The 19,322-nt window shown below is 53.4% G+C and overlaps 2 protein-coding genes across 2 annotated transcripts; both read right to left on the bottom strand.

The window, feature by feature from the left end:
- Positions 1-576: 576 nt before the first annotated feature.
- LOC132317756 (exocyst complex component 7-like) lies at positions 577-4,196 on the bottom strand. The gene is made up of 5 exons (XM_059822922.1): positions 4,102-4,196; positions 3,212-3,277; positions 1,958-2,142; positions 1,181-1,286; positions 577-683 (listed from the first exon to the last, which is right to left on the bottom strand). The coding sequence occupies exons 1-5, from the start codon at positions 4,159-4,161 to the stop codon at positions 588-590; spliced, it is 513 nt and encodes a 170-aa protein (XP_059678905.1). The 5' UTR covers positions 4,162-4,196; the 3' UTR covers positions 577-587.
- Positions 4,197-8,877: 4,681 nt separating this feature from the next.
- LOC132317714 (forkhead box protein J1-like) lies at positions 8,878-12,621 on the bottom strand. Its single transcript, XM_059822804.1, has 2 exons — positions 12,118-12,621; positions 8,878-9,675 (listed from the first exon to the last, which is right to left on the bottom strand). The coding sequence occupies exons 1-2, from the start codon at positions 12,619-12,621 to the stop codon at positions 8,878-8,880; spliced, it is 1,302 nt and encodes a 433-aa protein (XP_059678787.1).
- Between the last annotated feature and the right edge of the window lie 6,701 nt (positions 12,622-19,322).

The following is a 19,322-nucleotide window of genomic DNA, read 5'->3' as shown; positions in this document are numbered from 1 at the left end:
GCAGCTCCATCAGAAGGCATCACAGATGCAAGTTAAATGGATTTCTGCTATAGGACAGGCTATGCTTTAAGACAATTTATGCTTTATTTACACAGCTCGCTCTCTCATCATATTCACCAGATCATTCTGTTCAACTGACAAACCATCACTCACTACAAATGCTGTAAAAAAAAAAAAGGAGGATCTTAAGAAGGTGACTGAAAGGAGACTGAACTACTCACCTAAAAGGTGCCACTAAGGCAGTCACTAGTTTTGCTAGCGCTGCTAGCTACCAACGGCAGTGTGAGTCATGGTTTGTTAGCCACAGCAGCACCTGAGCAGAGGCTTCAAGGCTGAAGGTGTGTGATCTACAATCAAAGCTGTACAGTGCTACACACAACCCTCAACACCCTACTTTTGGTCTCAGCCACATGCGGTAAGTAGTTGGAGAGTGCTCACCTGATACAGAACTACAAGGGAACAACACACAACACTACCAACCTTGATTCCTGCCGTTTTCCACCAGCCAGCCAGAAATGCAGATGATATCGTGCAGGACGCTCTCCGGGAGGTGCTCCAGAGACATCTCCTCCTGCATCTCCATTTCATCATCCCCGCTGATCAGGTCCAGGATGAGGATGGGTGGGACCGGCTTGGTGTGTCGTGTCATCAAGCTGCGGCTTGCCCCTCTCAAAGAGGGATTTCTGGCACACAACAGCAGAAGGACAGAAGCAGCACAGGGCTTCTGTAATCAGTGACTCACAAGTATTCCTGTATAAGAACGTACTTTCTGCAGCGTTTCTAACCACATGCTTCAAACTCCAACACCTGTAACTAAGAAACTTTTAAAGCAAATTAAATAAAAAAGGCTTGGGAGTTGCTCAGTTTTCAAGTGGGATTTAAACAGATCTCCCATTCCGTTCAAGCAGTTGAAGGACTGACAAGAGCTGCTCAGGAAGAGGTTCAATCAACTCCACCACACGTGCAAGATGCACTTTCAGAAGTCCTATGGCACAATGCGTAGAGAAAGCAAAATGCCACAAGCAGAAACGCTGCCGAGTGCAGACTTAAACAGAAGCCAAAACAACTGTTTCTTTAGCTGTGCCCAAACACCTTCTTTACAAGGCAGCAAGCAAGAGGGCAAGCAGCAGGGCTACATCTGTCCCTCTTACCCATGCCAGGTTCCAGACCCATGACCTACCATGCGGTTCAGCTCTGGGCTGTCTGGATTGTTGTCCTGGAAGTATTCCACCACCTTCTGGATTTTGTCCATGCAATTCAAGTACTCCTCCAGCCTCCCAGTGGGGCTGAAAATAAAACCAAAAAGAAACAGAAGCAGCAAAGAAAGAAGGTATCAAGAAAGCACCAGACCAAACTCGGGATAAAAATAACAAGGAACATTTAAATTGCCTTTTCTGCAACTAGGAGGAGGTCATGGGATTCCCTTTTGCCTCCACTCAATAGCACCGCAGAATACCCAATCCATGCAGCAAGTGCAGAAGTACTGATGATGGAGCAGCACACAACTCTCAGCCTTGCCATCCTTTCCCAGTCAGGCCCTGATGGGAAGGTAGAGGAAGCTGCACATCCCACCCCAGAGAAGGGCCATCACAGCACCTTCCCAGAGACTGAAAGCAGGCTCCAGAACAGTTCCGATTCATCCTGGATGCAGCGACAACATCAACAGGGCAGGAAGAACCTTTGGGAAAAGGGTGGAGGAAAGAAGAGAAGCCACCAATGCTCATCAGATTCATATGGCAGCATGTCTGCAAATCCTGGAAGAGACACCAGGGTCTGAGCAGACTTTGCCCTCTGGGGATTGCTGAAGGTCAAGTCAGGCAGCTTCATTGTGGACTGACAGTGGGAAAAGAGTGTGGGAAGGGTACAAGGAACATTACAATGAGTGTGTGGAGTCAGGTCCCCTACCAGAAGTTCAATAGGATGAAGCACCCCAGTAAGATCTAGCTGCTCAACTCACCCTTCCTTTATGATCTTCTCTGTGTCCTTAGCCACATGGGAGTAACTGATGACGTGATCCAAGCAGGACAGGGTCTTCTCCACGTTCTCCTGCAAGCGCTGCAGGTTCTCTGTCTGTTTATGGACAGGGATGATCGAGTTCTCCAGCTTCATCAAACGACTTTCAAAGGAGGAAAGAATAGAAACCTACACGCCAAGAGAGAAACAGAGAGCTGAGGACATCCTTCCACCTGGACCCATACAGTTGGACAGCAGTTAGAGCAGGGCAATCAGGGACCTTCAAGTCCCAGCTTCACTTTTTGGGCTCTGCTACTAATTTGCCATGGCTCCTAAAGCAGGCTGTTTAATCCCTCTATGTCCGAATTTGTATTAATAATCACAAAATAGATCACCTGCCATACGGAGACGGGCCAAGCTTGAATTAGATGTTTGTAAAGTGTGAAGCTAATGTTTCAAGACAGTACTAAGGAGGAGCAAAATTTTATTTGACAGCAGAAAACAAAACCACAGGAACTGCCTAGAGGTGCCCTAGGTAAAAAGAACAAAAACATAAACCGGCTGCCACTTTGCTCCATACCACTAAGACCCAAATATGAGATGCACAACACGACGACACAGGACCAGTATAGCGAGAACCTTCTTTTCCATCATAGACATTCAGTTTTTAAAAGGGACTGCGATATTGCTTCTGAAAGGTGGAAAACCTCTTAGTAAGCTCATAAATGGAGCCTTAATGTCATCTTTTCCAGGCAAAAATGTAATTCTTTCAAGACTCACTCCTACATTATGTTTTCCACACTTCTCTGGCAGTGCCTCTATGACCTTCTTGAAGCACTAAGCCCAAAACGGGACATAGTATACTAGCTGAGGGCTTAGGAGCAATTAGAGCGTGGGAATTACTTTCTACCTCCTAAGCAGAACACTCCCAAAATAAAACTCCAAACGAGACCTGACTTTATGAAGCAACAACATGATGCTGTTGCACAAACTAGTCTGGGGTCTATTAATACCAATTCCCAAGAGAGAGGACAGACTCATTTGAGCCCTCGTCTCCTCAGGAGAGAAGCTTAGGATTTAAACATTCATCAGTTTCCCACTTCGCCCAGCCACTGAAGTGTCAAACACAGATGCAGAGCAAGTGGTTCATTACTCTGCATTCCTCAGATAGGCACAATGACAGCCTTGAAAACAGATTGTCCTAAGAAAAAGTAAACCGAGGCCCAACATTAGGGCTGAACTTCAAGGACCTCCTTACCATGTTCTTTGTAAGCTGGTCACTCTTCTCAAGGCTCTCTTTGATAAAGGACAGGGTTTCTTCTTCCTGTCAGCAGGATGAAAAACTAGTCTTCAATTCTGAACATGGAGCATTTAAATCACTACATGCTACACGTACGTTTTTACAAGTCCTGGTAAACACTGCAGCAAACAATGTTTGACCTGATGCTGACACCACATTTTAATATGCCACCTCTTCGCAGAAATCACAACAACTGACCCGAGGCGAGAGACGCATAACAGAAGTGAGGGGTTTATGGATTACTCATTTCCCTCTAATATCCCAAGCCCATGAGCCTTAGCACACTGAAGTCACAGCACAATATAACATTAACACCTTTACCACAGAGGCACACTGGCACAAGACCACATTTGCCTGCCACAGCACAACACAGGTGTTGCACAGGCACCATCCAAATCCCCCACACAGCCGTGAACTCAAGCAGCCAACGCAAAGCAACCACCAAGGGCTGTTTTCAAGTCACCAAAGCCCAGAGATGGGGTGGGGGGGACGGACGGGACACAGCAACCTGCAAGGGCTGGCCCCACAGGCTGCACCTGAGGACCTGAAGGGAGAGCCCCCAGAAGCTACCAGGCCCTAAGAGCAGGGCCCCAGCCCCAAAGCGGGGGGCAGAAATACCTCCTGACCCTGAAAACTAAGGGCCCTCGGCCCTGAAGGGGACCTGGGGATGCTGACAGCCCGGAGCGGGGTGACCAGGCCCTTAGGGGGCCGCGGGACGCTCCCAGGCCCGGAGGGGGCCTCCGTGCCAGCTCCCAGGCCCATCTCCTAGGCAACGCGCTGGGGCTGCGGGCCCGGGACCAGGCCCCGGCCCCGGCAGGGCCCGCAGCACGGCCCTAGCCCAGCCCTACCTGCTTGAGCTTGCCCTCGATCGCCCTCCTGCGGGCCGACACCTCCTCGGCGGGGATCATCCTGCCGCGGAGCGCCGGGGCCGCGCTCCACCGTTCAGTCCCACTGCAGACACCCTCTTCCGCCCTCCCGTCACTGCCGCGGCGCCATCTTGGGAGCGGCAAGACACATTGAGCATGCGCAGCACGACCAAGGGCCCCCTGGAGAGTGGTCTCCATTTAAGTAGGGGCCGGAAAGGCACCAGCCCTGAACGCGCATGCGCTGTTGTCCCAGAGGGGAAGAGGCGCATGCGCACTGCCCCTCGTGACGGGCAGTTTGGGAGTAGTGGGCAGCGGCGCCGCCATGTTGGAAGTGGTGTGGCGGGTGCCAGGGTGGCACCCCATTTCTGTCAGGGCAGGACTGGCTCCCCAGGCCCGCCATCCCCACTGCGGCCTGGCCGAGTCGAGCTCCTCCAACCCCAGTATCACCGACGTCCCCACAGGACACGACGTCCTGACGGGGGTCCAAAGCCACCCAGCCTTCCCCCCTGCCGAGCTGTTGGGGCGGCCAGGCCCAGGGCCACTCTGCCACACACCGTGAGGGGGAAACGAGGTGTGGAGGAAGATTACAGGGGTTTGAGCCCAGGGAAATTAAATTGTAGAGATTTGAGTATGAATTATGGAAATGTAGACATTTGCAGGAGTGCAGGTCACTCCACTCCCATCCAGCATCCATTTTCCAGAAGGAAAGGCTACCACCACAGGGAAGGTGCTGCCTTCTCCTGCGGCATAGGTGGGGATGGCCGGGTTTATCACACGCTGAGGCAGTTACGGGGCTCTGCAACCTCACAAACCACATCCAGCCTGGCACAGGGAGCTGCTTTTATCAGTACAGCTTGCCGTCTCATGGTGCACCGAGGCAAGGCCCCTGCTGCGTGAAGGGACTGGTGTGTTCTCATCCATCTTCCCCTTGTCAAACCACCCCGGGCTCTGGAAAGGAGCTGAAACAGCCCGACTGGTCTCTTTTGTTCAACAACTTCGGTGTGTTTCATAACCCACCTTATCATGCTGCAAGCAGCTGTGACCGGGCTCTGGCTGCTGTGAGGGCCGATGCACAGCCAGGGCACTGTGTTTTCTCTGTGTGACATTGCCCAGCTATGACTGCCTGCCCGTGTTTTATGGGGACACCTGCTAGAGGGGATCTTGTCCTGTGGGTACAAGAGAGAAGAGCCCTGTCCAGGGTCAGCGCTCAGCATGTCTTGTGCTTTTCCCCGCTGGGCTGGTGTGATTGGGAAGGTTTCTTTTTCTCCGTGTACAGCAGAGCCATCTCTTTTTTTTATAGCAATCCATGCTTTTTCTGCTAACACTCATCCCCTCATTCAAAGAGCAACCAGGGCCAAAATGAAATCTCCCCTCTCTGAGCCTGGGGAACAATTGTGTGTGCTCCCCTGAATAGTGCTGTATATCTCCTGAAAACCCAGCAAAAATGTTCCCTCACCCCTTCATGGGGTGACTGAGCCCTCAGAGCAAAGAAGGGGAGCTGGGATAGAGGCACCCAACCCATGTCGCCGCTGCCAGCTAGGGTGCAAAGGGTGAATAAATATACAGAAAGTCAGTCTGCCAATAAATAGTGTAAAAACTACCAGAGTCTGTGCAAACGTGAGGTGCAACGCCACATCCAAGGGGAGGCAGCAGAAAAAACCTGGCTTGCTGGTCAAATGAAAAAAGTCAAAGCAGCAGAGGTTATTTCTGGTAAAATGAAAAAGAAAGGGTAGAAACACTGCAGTTTGAACATGTTAAAATGCAGTGCAAAAGGGCGCAAAGCACACCTGGGATCTTTGGGTTGTAAATACCCCCCCAGCTCATTGCTGGCAGTTTCTCCAGAGTCCCTTTCCAGCCCCTTCTCCCACCATCCCAAGTGGCAGCACTGCCCCACAGCTGTGGGCACAGAGAGGTACCCGCAGCCTGGCCCTGGCCAGCCTCGCACCCAGCCCCACATCCCTGAGCCAACCTGCCCTCCCCATGGGGCTCCCCGAACCTGCTGCCCCCAGACCCGCCACCCCTCACCCTGCCTGCGCCGGCCGGGCTGGCAGCTGAGCGTGCGCTGCTTTTCTTCCCTGCCTTGGCAGAGCCCAACCGCTCCTCGGCGTAATTGGCCTCGCGAGGGCTTGGCTATTCCTGCGGTTTCTGTGCGGCTCCTCTCACCGCCCTGTACCCAAGAGGGCTCTGAAGCCACTTGTGTTTCTCAGGGCATCTACAGGGCCAGGTGGGGACATGGCACAAGCAGAGGGATAGCCCCAGGCACTGACACCATGTCACCCTCAAGAGCTCCCCGCAGGGGCAGGGAAGGATGCTCCTGGGGTTGGGAGCAGCTCCCAGGATGTGGGACCCCGGGGCACAGCCACCCTTAAGTCCCACAGGCGGGGTGTAACCATTGTCACGCATGTGGTGGTTTGTGCCTCAGTTTCTCCGCGGGGCATTGCTGTGCTACCGCAGAGAGGGGTGATAGCACCCATGTAGCAAGGGTGGGTGTGCAGCCAGGGCTGGGCTGGTGAGATGTCCCCTACCTCCAGGGGAGAGGATCAGGCAGAGCCAGGCTGTGCTGGAGGGAAACAAAGAGGCAAAAGGGTTTTTTCTTCTCCATTTTTTTCTTTTATTTATTTATTTATTTATTTATTTATTTATTTATTTTGATAAATAACTTTCCATGGAAAAGGTTAAATTGCACACATATCGCTGCAGTTCTTCAGCATCGAGGCCCCGAAACAGGAAAATATAACAAAACCAACAAATAAAAAGGAGCATTGCCAATACAGATATAAACACCTACACTGACCCCCAAAGCCCCCCAAAGACATGGCCTTCACTCCCCAGCCCCGGGACACCATCCCCAGCTGTGCGGTGGCATCCCAGGGCACTTCAGGTGCCGGCACCTGGGCAAAGCAGTGGCCCAGTCCCAGCTCTGCTGCTTGCGTGAGCTGAAGATGTTGGTTCTTAGCCTGTCCCACGCTTTACCGGGGGGATGCGGGACCTGCACTCCCACCTCCACGGCTCCAACCCTCTCCCCAAATTTGGGTGCAAATTACTCCAAGGGTAATTTATATAGTTTTTTAAAGGCTTGTTTATTGATTCTTACACTACAGCTATACTCTCAATAAATTATATTGCTCACATTAAAGGTCCTAAGTGCTTTTGTAACCAAAAAAGAAATTCTTTACAGTCTTCCATTTTTCAGTAAGTCTAAGACATACAACTAAAACTACAGCTTCTACTTACTCCTACCTAATAGCTACTCTAACTCTAACAACCTACAGCGAAGGAGAGGCAAAGGAGAGGCGAAGGATCCCGTTCTTGAGAGCTTCAAGTCAAGTTTCAGCAGAGTTTGGCTCCACTCCCGAAATGTTTCTGAGCTGCTTTGCAGAGACCTTGCCACACTCTCGCTGTGCTCCGAGCCAAAGGGCCAAAGCTTTGGTTTGTGTCAATCCCGGCGGCTCTCCCGGATGATGAGCTGCTCCCGGCTGGATGGAACTTCATCTCCGCTGCCATCCCCAGAGCCCGTGACCCTCACAGTCTTTGGCCTGAGCTCCTGGATGGAGCCTGAATGTGGATTTCCTTCCTCCTTGGTCTCAGCTGGGAGCATTTGATGTGGAGCGACCCCATTGCCACCAGCTGATGGCCATGCCACAGTGTTTTCCTTACAGCTCCCCCAAAAACGCATTCTTAATCGGGGTCCTGCGTTGCCCTGGCAGCCACTCGTAACCTGATGGATGAGCAAAAGAAGTGGAGAGCAACAGTCTCAGACCAAAAAAACAGAGAGGGGCTATGTCAGCTGGTGAAAGACAGAGAGGGTTTATGGTGGCCTAGACCCTTCAGCAACTGCAGCGAGAATTTTGGTTATAAAAAATACGAAAGCTCGTTCTGGGAGCACCTCGGTCCCTACTGCTCCTCTCCTGCCAGGGCCAGTTCCTGGATCTTTAACGAAACCTGTTGCTGCTGCTCCAGGAATCCTCCCTCGCCTGGTCTTGGTTTACAGAGCAATGAACACAAGCCTTTAAAAACAGTGAAAATATAAAACAACTCTCAAACTGTATTTCCCCTATCCCCCCCACTATTAAGAAATTCTAGTGCTAAAAATATAGGTTTCTTTGAATAGATAATATATAATAGATTATATAAAAACATCTAAAGAGGCAGACTTGCTGAATTTATAAACCTTTTCTTCTTCCCTAGGCACAAGTCAGGAGGGAGGTTGAACTCGGAGAATCCAGAAGGGACCTCTATTTGCTTGCTAGCTAATTATCACACTATATCTACTAACTACCCTAGATAGAGAAAGGAAAGAGAGACAGAAATGGAGAGACGAAAGGGTGAGGAAATTGCACTTAATCTATAGAGTCCTAAGCCGCCAGGAATCACATGTCTTGGATGGAATTTAGCAGGTGCTCTCCTTTAGCCCTGAAGGAACAGATGTTGTGTCCATTTTCACGGAAAAAAAAAAAAAAAAAAAAAAAAGGATAATTCACATTTCTTCCTTTAAAAGTAAAAAAAAAAGTAGTGTTCTATTTCTTCTCTCATGGACTAGAGACTTCTGATGTGTCCTTTAAAGATCTATCAAGCAGTTCCTGTGGTGGTGTTTTTTTCTCCCCCCGGTGTTTCTGTGAATAATCTTATGATGAAGCTGGTAAAAATCACTGTGGATGTCTCTGTCTCTAGAAAATCTTGTCCCTTGTAAGTCCCAGCAGCATGGGGGGAGCATCCTACTAAAGTCTGGGTGGGCTTGGAATGGCGACTGGCCTCTTATCAAAGGGCCGTGAGGCTGCTCCAGTCGCTCACATCCACTGGCAAAGAGGTATCGTTGAGGTCAAACAACTGATCTATGTTGATGCAGTTGGAGAGGAGATCGTCTGTCTCTTCATCCCAGGGATGCTGCAGGAAAGACGTGGCCATCAAAGTTTCGTCAAAGTCCAGGTTGTTCAGGCTGGGTTCAGTGAGGACCTGCTCCTGCCCCTGAGGACAGTCGACGTGGTGCCCTTGTACCGTCAAGTCCGGGTTGCGTGTTGCGGGGCTTAGTGGAGGTGTGAACTCCAGATCCCCGAAAATGGAGAGGTCCCCACTCAGGTTGGTGTCTAAGATGGCCTCCCAGTCAAAGTCACCTTTCAGCGATCCCAGCTCGGTCTGCTCTTCCTGGGTCAGCAAGGCAGAGCTGGAAAGCCGCGACGCCTTGGCCGTTCGCTTGGGCAAGGGCTGCCTGCGCTTCTGGCCTGCTTTGCCATCCTCTGGATTCCGGTTCTCGTTGCCAGTGACTTTTTCAAATTCTTTCAGCAGCTGCTGCGACTCCGTGTTGACGTAGAGGATGCTATCGGTGGTGCAAGTTGAAGTGGCCGAGTTGGTGACGCACCGTACTTCTTGCTGGGCTCTTCCGGTGAAGGACGGGGGGATCTGCACTGGGGGCATCCTCCGCTTTTTGAAGGCACCGTTCTTGAGCCGGTCAGCATGTTGGGGGTCCAGCTTCCAAAACCCGCCTTTCCCCGGCTCGCCCTTCTCCCGGGGGACCTTGATGAAGCACTTGTTCAAGGAGAGGCTGTGCCGGATGGAGTTCTAGACCCAAAAGAGAAAAAAAAAACAAGGCTGAATGCTTGTCTGCTACTGCAGCACCTACCTGTGTGGGAAGGCTGGTGGAAAAGCATGTTTTCAGCAAGGACCTTTGGGAAAAAGAAAGCAGAAATGGCAACGTCAAGACATCCCGGGCTTCTGCCCAGCAGAAGCTCCTCCGCCCCGCAGAAACTCCCCTGCCCCGCGTCACCAGCAGAGTTTTCTTGCCTCCTGTCTAATCCAGCCAGAGGTGGCAGGAGCCAAGGGGTTCAAGCTAGGACTTGCCAACCAACGGGAAGCTTTTGGGCAACTCTCCTTGGCTGTAAACGGCGGCCATGGGGCCTTGAATCATGCAGAGCACTGAGAGAAACCAGCCAGACTTGCTCTAGGCCTGGAGCTAAGCTGGAGGAGGTCGGGTCCTCCTTCATGGGTAAGGAGGAAGAGGAGGGTCTTTACACCAATGTGGCCACAGCTTCATTAAAAGTGGCAACACATGGCAGCACCGTGGGGGACGGCATCATCAGGGCCCTCCTTGCATCCCCCAGTTCATCTGCGCCTCTTGCTAGGAAAAATATTTGGCCAAAAACCAGGCAGCATGCCTCCCCACAGCCAGGCTGACACAAACCAGACAGGCAAAACCGCAGAGATACGTGGGCTGTCCCACCTCAGCCCTGTGTGTCCCCAGTGGTGCCTCCTGGCCCAGGGAAGCTCGGTGTGAAATCACTGCATCTTCATCAACCACCACTCAAACGAGCCGGGGGGAAAAAAAAAGGAAAAAAAAAAAAAAAAGAGGCGTTTCTGCTCCCGTCGAGCTGTTCTGAAACCCTGAATGTGCCTGGAGTGATGTGAATAATCAGAAAGGAAACTCAGTTATTGGGTAAATAACCCAGCGTTGGACTCCACAAAGCCAAGACTGTATTAAGAGATTGGATATGGTAGAGGGTTTTTTTTTTTAATGTTGCCTGGATATCTTTATGCTTATTCATCCATAATCTGTAGTGCCGAATAGGAAAAACAAGGCTTGAATGCTTAGAGCTGTTGAAAAACACGCATATGCGCGCGCACCCCCCCCCCCCCCAAAACCCTCCTCTGGGCTGAAGCTCCTTGGGTGTGTTGGCTTTTCTCCAAAGCACTCAGCTCCCACAGGAATATATCCATCTCCCCCTGGAGTATGGGTGGCATGACCTTTCCAGGCTGTCTTCACGTACGGGAATCGGGATAGGGGATGAGAACACAGCCTCGAAAAGAAAGAAAGAAAGAGGAAGAAAAAAGGAAAGAAAAAAGGAAAGAAAGAAAGAAAGAGGAAGAAAAAAGGAAAGAAAGAAAGAGGAAGAAAGAAAGAAAGAAAGAAAGAAAGAAAGAAAGAAAGAAAGAAGAAAGAAGAAAGAAAGAAAGAAGAAAGAAAGAAATAGAAAGAAATAAGAAAGAAAGAAATAAGAAATAAATAAGAAAGAAAGAAAGAATGAAATAAGAAAGAAAGAAAGAAGAAAGGAAGAAATAAGAAAGAAAGAAATAAGAAAGAAAGAAGAAAGAAAGAAAGAAATAACAAAGAAAGAAATAAAAAAGTAGCAGGAACACAGATAGCCCTGCAAACAATCCAGGCTGTGGTAACTCTGAATTTACAGTTTAACGAAATTTTACAAGGGTCAGAGACTTGCAAGCTGAATTCTCTGCTCCCCATCTCCCCTCCCCATCCCAAACTTCATTCAGCCTGGGCTGCCCTCTGTTATTACCCGGCCGGTTAACATATTTATCATTCCTGCCTGCAACAATCCTGTAAATCCCCTGCATCTCTGCAGAGAGTGATTGAAAACCTTCTTTCTTTTTTTAATAAATACATTTAATTAAAACCGTGGTGATTACCCAGCCGTGAGTTTGCAGGAGAAAGTCAACGGACTGGCACACAGCTCCTCCTCCCGCATTGCTCCCATAGGTCCCCCCAGCACAGGGGAGGCTGGGGGACCCAGGTGGCCCTGGAGAGGGACCGGAGGGTTTCCTTCCCCGTGATGGGCTTCAAGAGCCGCTGAAGACCCACCTGCCTGGGGAGAAGGTGGGCAACGCCTGGGCAGGGGCTTTGCAGAGGTTTTGCCTGGGTGAGCACCGCCGCCGGGATCACTGGCACACTGCGGATTTGGGCTGGGAATAACCCGAGCGGAGGGACGAGCCACCCAGGTCCCTCCTGCCCTGCCACATCCTAGAAAGCCTCACGTGCCAGAGGTCCCTTCGCGTGATGGAGGAGGGCGGCGAGCCAAGGTGGCTGTGAAAAGCCCCTGTGCTTCAGGTTGTCCCCAAAGCTGGTGAGCCTGGGGGCTGTCCCCTACCCCCTGGGGACATGCTTGTGCTAGCTGGGGACAGCAGCTCTATTTGACCTCACAGTGGAGGCTGTGGAAAGCCCTCCCCAGCCCTGTGGGGAGAGGGGACAAGACAAGAGGGCTCCAAATTGCCTACCTGCCAGGTGGGATCAGCATGTCGGAAGTAGCAGAAGTTGTCAGTAATCCACTGGTAGATGGCAGAAAGGGTGACTTTGGGCTTATTGCTGGCCTCCATCGCCATGCAGATGAGGGTGGCGTAGGAGTAGGGCGGCTTGACGTGCGGGTTGGTCTTGTAGTCGATGTCGTCCATGAGCTGAGGGTTCACGGCCATGGTGTTGTGCGCCGTCCTCGAGGTGCAGGAGGAGATGGGATTGCAGGGAGTGTGGGGGATGCCCATGCACGCTGGGTCGGCGGCCAGGGGCGAGCATGGGGCAGCAAAGCTGGGGATCCTCTGACAGTTGTGGGGGTCCTGGCCGCTGGGGCAGCAGGAGGACTTGCCCATGCTGGGGTTGGCAATTGAGAAGTCCTGCAGCCACATGAGGCTGGTCAGGCTGTCATCCAGGTCGTCCGCGTCCCCCATGCTGCCCTTCTGCCCTCTGCTCTTTCCAGCTGGCAGGCGGCTCAGCCACCCCTCAGCCATGCCTTGGCACGTCAGCAGCTCTTGGTTCACGGGATACATGTGAAGAGGAGGGAGGGGACGGGGCAGATCCTGCAATAAAAACAGGGAGAGGGTTGAGGGTCTCTGAGGCGCAGCCGCTCTGTAGCACCCTGGCAGGGTTGGACCTGGGTGGTCCCGGTGCCGCTGGGTGAGACCCATCCCCGGGGTGCTGTGCACCAGAGCCGCAGTGCCCCACTCCCCCAGGGTGCAAAATATCTTCCAGTTCCCCTCTGGCTATCGACTGCCCTGGCTTTCATCCTATTTCTGCTCCTCCCTTCACCTGCCACCCCGAAAACAAGCCGGCGGGGGCGAGCGCGGAGCCTCCCCAACACACCCTCGCTCAGAGCGAGCCGGGAGATTCAAGCTCCCGTTATCCCCAGGCTGGGGAGGCGGCGTCTGGCTTCGCTGCCGGGCTGTGATCCCGAAATCACCTTTCTCTGGGCGAGCAGAGCGCTCTCCAAGAGCGGCCGAGCGACGCGGAGCGCTGCGCCGACTGCGCCGGGGCGGTTCGGGCCGGGTGTTCCACGGGTGGAATGACGCCGAACTCAACAGTCGGCGCGGGGGGAGTGGGAGTAGAACGTTCTCTCTCGCTCCAGCGAAAGAAACTTTTCCCGCAAAAAGAAGGCTCGGGGCAGCCGCAGCTTGTTCAGACGCCTGAGCCCCAGTGCCACCACCCCCCGGCCCCTGCCCGCAGTGAGGGAGAGCCCAGAAACGCTGGGGCGGGCGGGGGGGGGGGGTAACAATGACAAGAACAATGACAAGAACAATGACAAGAACAATGACAATAAACGTCCTCCTCTGCAAACCCACCGCCCCTGACGGCGGCTTCGCCCGCACAGCCCGGCTGAGCCCTCGGCACTGCTAAAAGGGGCCAAAAAAAAAAAACCCCAACCCCAAAGCCCTGGGGGTGGCGGGGGGATTGGTGCTTTCCCCCCACCCCGGTGAGCGGTGGCCCCGCGCGGTGCCAGGCCCTGCCCGCCCGGCCGCCGTGATTTGCCGGCCATAAAAGCATTCAAACGGTGAGTTGCAGTTGTGCATTCACAGGTTTTCTCTTAGGTAAAGTAGTTTACAGCTGTCAGAAATATTTTGTGCGTGATCTATAATTCTATGACGACAGCTTTAGTTGTACCTTGGGCGGGACTCGAACTTCAGCCTCCCGCACTCCGGCGGAGTGACGGTCACTTTGTCCTGCGGTGTCTTTGCTCTGCCCCTTGCTCACTCGCTGGGCCCTGTTGTACCTTCTCTAGTCTTCGGACGAATGGTTCTCCTCGGGATAAAGAGAGACTCTTTCTTTCCCCAGGTATTTATAAGGACTGTGCAGTCAAGGCTGTGATCTGTAGTTTTGTTAATTCTGCTCTTCTTACTGCCTGTGACTGTTCTTCCCCCGTGCAGGCTATGGGAAGAGCCGTTGGCATAGCGCTTATGAAGCGCTTTGGGTGGCGGGCTTGTTGTAAATATTCTGATTTTTTTTAAATCAAAATATGATTTTATATATATATAAAAAAGGTTAAATTTAATTAATAAATAAATAAGTTAGGATTGTTAAGTTAGAAACAATAACCATAGGAACCTCACCAGGGAGTCGCCGTTCCATACTGAGGAACTGACAGTAACGAGATGGAACGATGAAGAACTGAATAGAAAAGTTTTGTTTGAGTCCTATGGCAGTGTGACCTGATATGCACCAGTGATGCTGCTTGAAAAATCCCCTTACCCTCCCATCTTGATATGAATATCAAGAATGCCAATCGATAGATATTAATAGAAATAAACATTGATTATTCATAGGCATGGAAATTGACAGAAAATTATAAGCTAGAAAGTGATTATTAAAAGATTAAAGATTATATATATATATTCTGTATAAGGGTAACTAGGTATGGGCTATCCCTGATTTAATCATAAACTAGCATTTAACAATGTAGCATTGTGAAGAGGTAGAATTTGCTTGTCAAGACAATGATAAGTTGTAGGCCTGGTCAGTAAACCGGGGAAAACTTAAGAAGATTCCAAGAATGGGATTTTGCAACCAAGCTGAGCATGCGCAAAGATGGGATTCAACTAGAGGACACCGTGAGGAAGACTATGGACGACCACCAGAGGACCTTAGACGACCACCTGTGTACCTGGAGGCGAATGTGTCACGAGCATTTACATACATTAATGAGTTCTCGGAAATTGTATGAGTATGTTAATTGTTTCTTGGAAATGTGATGAATATGTATACCGATTGTATATAACTTCTGTAGCGGAGAAACTAAGTACGCACACGAGGTGGAGCGATCCCCTGTGCGTCCAGCGCTGCAGTAAAGAAGTGCCTGCTCACCTACGTACATTGTGTAGGTGACTTTTTCTGTTAGAGATTTGTAACATGTTTAACAGTCATGTAACCCAAATGCATCTTAAATAGACAAGTTTTGCTCTTCTTCCTGATCTGTCTGGAAGATAATTCTCAGGAGGTCATAAACGGTATGTTCTGCTGTGCTTTAAAATAACCTGTTGCCAGAAATGTCTTCCTTAGTGCCTGCGCAGAGTGAGAACCTCCAGAAGCGAGGGTGTGCTGACCCTCGGGCAGCTTCAAAGCAACGAATACTTGTAAAGAGGTTAAAAATCCAGTCCCCTGGTAGCAGCGTGCATGTCTAAATCCACCTGACTCCACATCACTCAGCACTCAATCAAAAGTTTTTGTGGGTAGGGGTGGATGAAATCAATCTACTCTAGAGGCAGGTGCTAAAACTGGCCAGGCAGTTTATCTAAATAAATCAAAATTTACCTTTGAATGGAGTGGCATGCCTTTAGATGTAGGGGGGTGTATTGCTTTTTCCTTCCTTGGTCTGAGCACAGCGCAGTGAGAGGTGTTTCCACCTGGGGGAGGGAAACTCATCCAACAGCCATCATCAGCCTCAGGGCTTGTGGTCCTTGATGGAGGCCTAAGTGCTTGGGATAGCTTTAGCTGTGTGGTGCTTCTCATTCTGCTCCCAGCTTTTCCCATTAACGTTTGCTCTTTGGTTAATTTGTCTGTGCAGTGTTTAGTAAACAGTCTCCATTCATAGCTCTGAGTCCCCCCTTTTTTTTTTTTTTCCAAGGCAGGTAAACTACATGTGCCTTTCTTTGAAACCCCATGAATAGCTCTGGAGTTTACCTTGGGAGCAGAGAAAATAGGGACCCTTTAGAGCAGAGAAGAGAATTTAATACGAGAAGCACTGCAATGATATGCTGCTTGTGAGGAGTAAAGTACCTGCTTCAACTTCTTTTGGTAGCTTCTGCATTGTTTAGCAGTAACTACTTAAAAGACTGATTACTTCTGTTAGAGGACATCTTGAAAAACAAGGGTTAAAAGTAAGAAAGAAGAATGTAAAGAAGATAGTTCATAACAACTGCGCCTGGCACTTAGACATATTAGAGATAAAGACTGTCTTCACTAACTCTCTGCTAACTAGCAATAACGATTAGCACAAGGACGAATCGTAGAAAAATAGAATGGAATGCCAAAATAGTGCCCTAGAGTTAACCTGTCTCATTATAATCTCATTATAATGCTAAGGCACACACCTCCTAGCTAGAAAAGCCCCAACCCAATTAACCCCCTACTCTCTGAGCATGTGTGGTGAGTTAAAAGAGAACTGTACCTTTAAGATGAAGTAAGAAAAGTATTAACCAAGAGTTAATTAAGGGGTAGAACCAGGAGGCGTAACTAACTTTGTTAACTGTTTTAAGTACCTTTTCATGATTTTAACCCGGTGTGCATGTCAGGAGGAGAAATCCCCTTGCACCCGGCGCCGCAATAAACACTCCTGCTTTATAACTGAGTGTGAGTTGTGAAGTTTGTTTCCGCGTGTCAATACTGGAATACTGTCAGTACTGTCAATACCCCAATACAGCCCGAGGGGTCCCGTCCCGCGGGCAGAGCCCGGCGGAGACCTGCGCGGGGGACGGGCGGGAGCGGCGGCAGCAGGAACACGCTCCCGAGCCGGTCCCCTCCCGGGGCCGGCCCGGGCCGGGCTTCCCGAGCGGGGCGCGCCCCCGGGAGCGGGGCGAGCCCGGGCGCGGCTGGCTACCGAGCCCGGCTGGCTACCGAGCCCGGCGGCGGGGCCGGGCCGGCCGGCAGCGCCGAGCACCGGGCGCAGTCTGCCGCGGGTGCGGCCGAGGGCCGGCGCGGGCTTCGTCCCGGCCGGCACCGTGCGCCTCCGGGGAGCGCCGGGACGGCCCCTCGGCCTCGGTGTCCTCGTCGCCGCCCGGGACACGGGGACGCCCGGGGCGCTCCCCGGCAGCGTCCCGCCCCCCCACCCCCGCCGGAGCGGGGCAGGACGCGGAGCTGCAGCGCCCGGCGCGCGGTGCCGAGGGGCCGGTTCCTGCCCGACATCGCCATCGGCGGGAGGAACGGCATCGCGCCCGCGGGCAGCGCTGCCCGCCGCGCCCGCCCTGCCGCTGCGCCCCGACCGGCCGGGGGGGCTCGGCTGTGCCCGGTTCGGCTCGGATGGGCTCGTTCCGGCTCGGCTCAGCTCGGGTCGTTTCGGCTCCGCTCCCATCCGCTGGACTGCGCTGAGCTGGGCTCGGCTCGGCTCGGCGGGACTCGGCTGGACCCGGCGGGGCGGGTCTGGGCCGGGCCCGGTGCCGGTGCCGCAGCCCCCGCCCAGGCGAACCGGCCCGGGCGCTGCCCACGCAGGAGCTCTCCTCGGGCGGGTCCCGGGACACCCCTGCCGAGCTCCGCCGAACCCCCCTCGCTGGGCGGCAGCCGGCGGGACCGAGAGACCCCGGCGGGCGCAGGGCAGAGGCGCGGCGGTCCCGCCCCTCCCCTCCCCTCCCCTCCCGGGACAGAGGGGTCCGCAGCGGCTGTCCCGGGGCTGCTGCCCCACGCCCACCCGTGCGGCGGCACCGAAGCGGGTGGAAGAGGCCCCCGGCTGCCGACCCCAAACGCGCCCCCCCGCAGGAGCTCCCGGAGCGAGGGGGCCCTGGCCGGGGACGCCCGGCGGGCTCCAGCCCCGGGACGCGGAGCATCTCCCCCGGGAGACGGTGCCGCCGCCGCCGCCGAGCCCCGCTGCGGGGAGCGGGGTGGGGAGCGTCCCGCCGGCGACCCCCCCACGTCCCGGGTGGGCAGCGCGCGCCGCACCCGCGTGTGCATTTGCTTTTCCCCGCGGCCGTTTCGCTGCAGTTTGTAATAACGGGGCCGCGGGCGGGGACGGGGGGCGGAGCCGGAGCGAATGGGCAGAGCCGGAGCGAAGGGGCGGAGCCGGGGCGGGGGACGGAGCCAGAGCGAATGGGCGGAGCCGGAGCGAAGGGGCGGAGCCGGAGCGAAGGGGCGGGGCCCGTCCGGCGGGTTCTCTGCCGGGGAAGGGGCGGAGGGGGTGGTCCGCTCCCGGGGCCTGAGCGCTGCCCGGGAGCAGAGGCGGGACGGCGGGGAGGAGGAAGGGGGCGGCCGGGGTGCGGGACCCGGCGGGCGGAGGGCGAGCGGAGCGCAGGGCTCGTGTCGGCCACGTCCCGCGGCGAGAACCGGGCTCCCGCGGGGCGGCGGGTGGGTCACGGCCGGAGCGGGGAGCTGCCGGGGGGACTCGCTCCGGGGGAGCGGGGGGCTGCGGAGGCAGCGGCGGGGCCCGAGGGGGAGAAGCTCTCGCAGCGCGACCGGGAGAGAGGAGACACAGACGGCAACTGCGGCAGAGGAGACCGACGCTCCGCTTTTATTGCGCGCACGGCCGGGCAGCGAGCGGAGGCTCCGTCCCGGCGGAGCAGCGCGCCCGCAGCCTTTCCGAGCGGGACACGTCCGGCACAGGGCAGGAGACCCCCGGGGACCTGTGCCAGTCCGCCCCAACAGCCAAAACGGTGATGCACTCCTCCAGGGCAGCGCTGTGAAGGCCTCCGGAAAACCTGTGTTTTGGAATACCAAAAAAAAAGTGGAAAAGCCCTAAAGGGCTCCCAAAAAACTAAATGGTGACGCGCTCCAAACAAGCCCCAGAGTACAGAGCTACAAAAAAGTGCTGGGTTGGAGGGATCCAAAAAAGCCCCAGGGTACAGGACTACCTCCAAAAATTACTCCAAACTGTGCAGGGCTCCTACCAAAAAATTACTCCAAACGGTGCAGGGATCCTGCCAAAAAATTACTCCGAACGGTGCAGGACTGCCCAAAAATCCTCCAGGGCAGTGCTGTTAAGGCCTCTGGAAAAAACGGGTTTGGTAATATTCCAAAAAGGACCAAAGGCATAAAGTGCTCCCAAAAAACTAAATGGTGACACACTCCAAAGAAGCCCAAGGGTACAGAGGTACAAAAAAGAACCGGTTTGGAGAGCTCCCACAAAAACGAAACGGTGCAGGACCATCCAAAAAAATTAAAGGGGAACAGCTCCCAAAAAACTAAAAGGTGATGCATTCCTCTGGGAGGTCGGCGTGGCGATACAATCCAGAAATCACGGGTTTTGTAATATTCCAAAAAATAGCAAAACCAGAAAGGGCATCCAAAACCCCCCAAAAAAACGGTGACCCTTGCAAAACAAGGCCAAGGGTACAGAGCTCAAAAAAAGCCCCAGGGTGCAGGACTCCTTCCAAAAAATACACCAAAGGGTGCAGGACTCCCTCCAAAAATTACTCCAAACCGTTGAGGACTCCCCAAGAAAAACTTGAAAACAGGGGAAGGATCCCCCGAAATACTCCAAACAGTGCAGGCCTCCCTCCAAAAATTACTCCAAATGGTG

The sequence above is a fragment of the Gavia stellata genome, chromosome 11 (assembly GCF_030936135.1).
Source record: "Gavia stellata isolate bGavSte3 chromosome 11, bGavSte3.hap2, whole genome shotgun sequence".
Lineage (NCBI taxonomy): Eukaryota > Metazoa > Chordata > Aves > Gaviiformes > Gaviidae > Gavia > Gavia stellata.
This window is presented reverse-complemented; position numbering and strand designations above follow the sequence as displayed.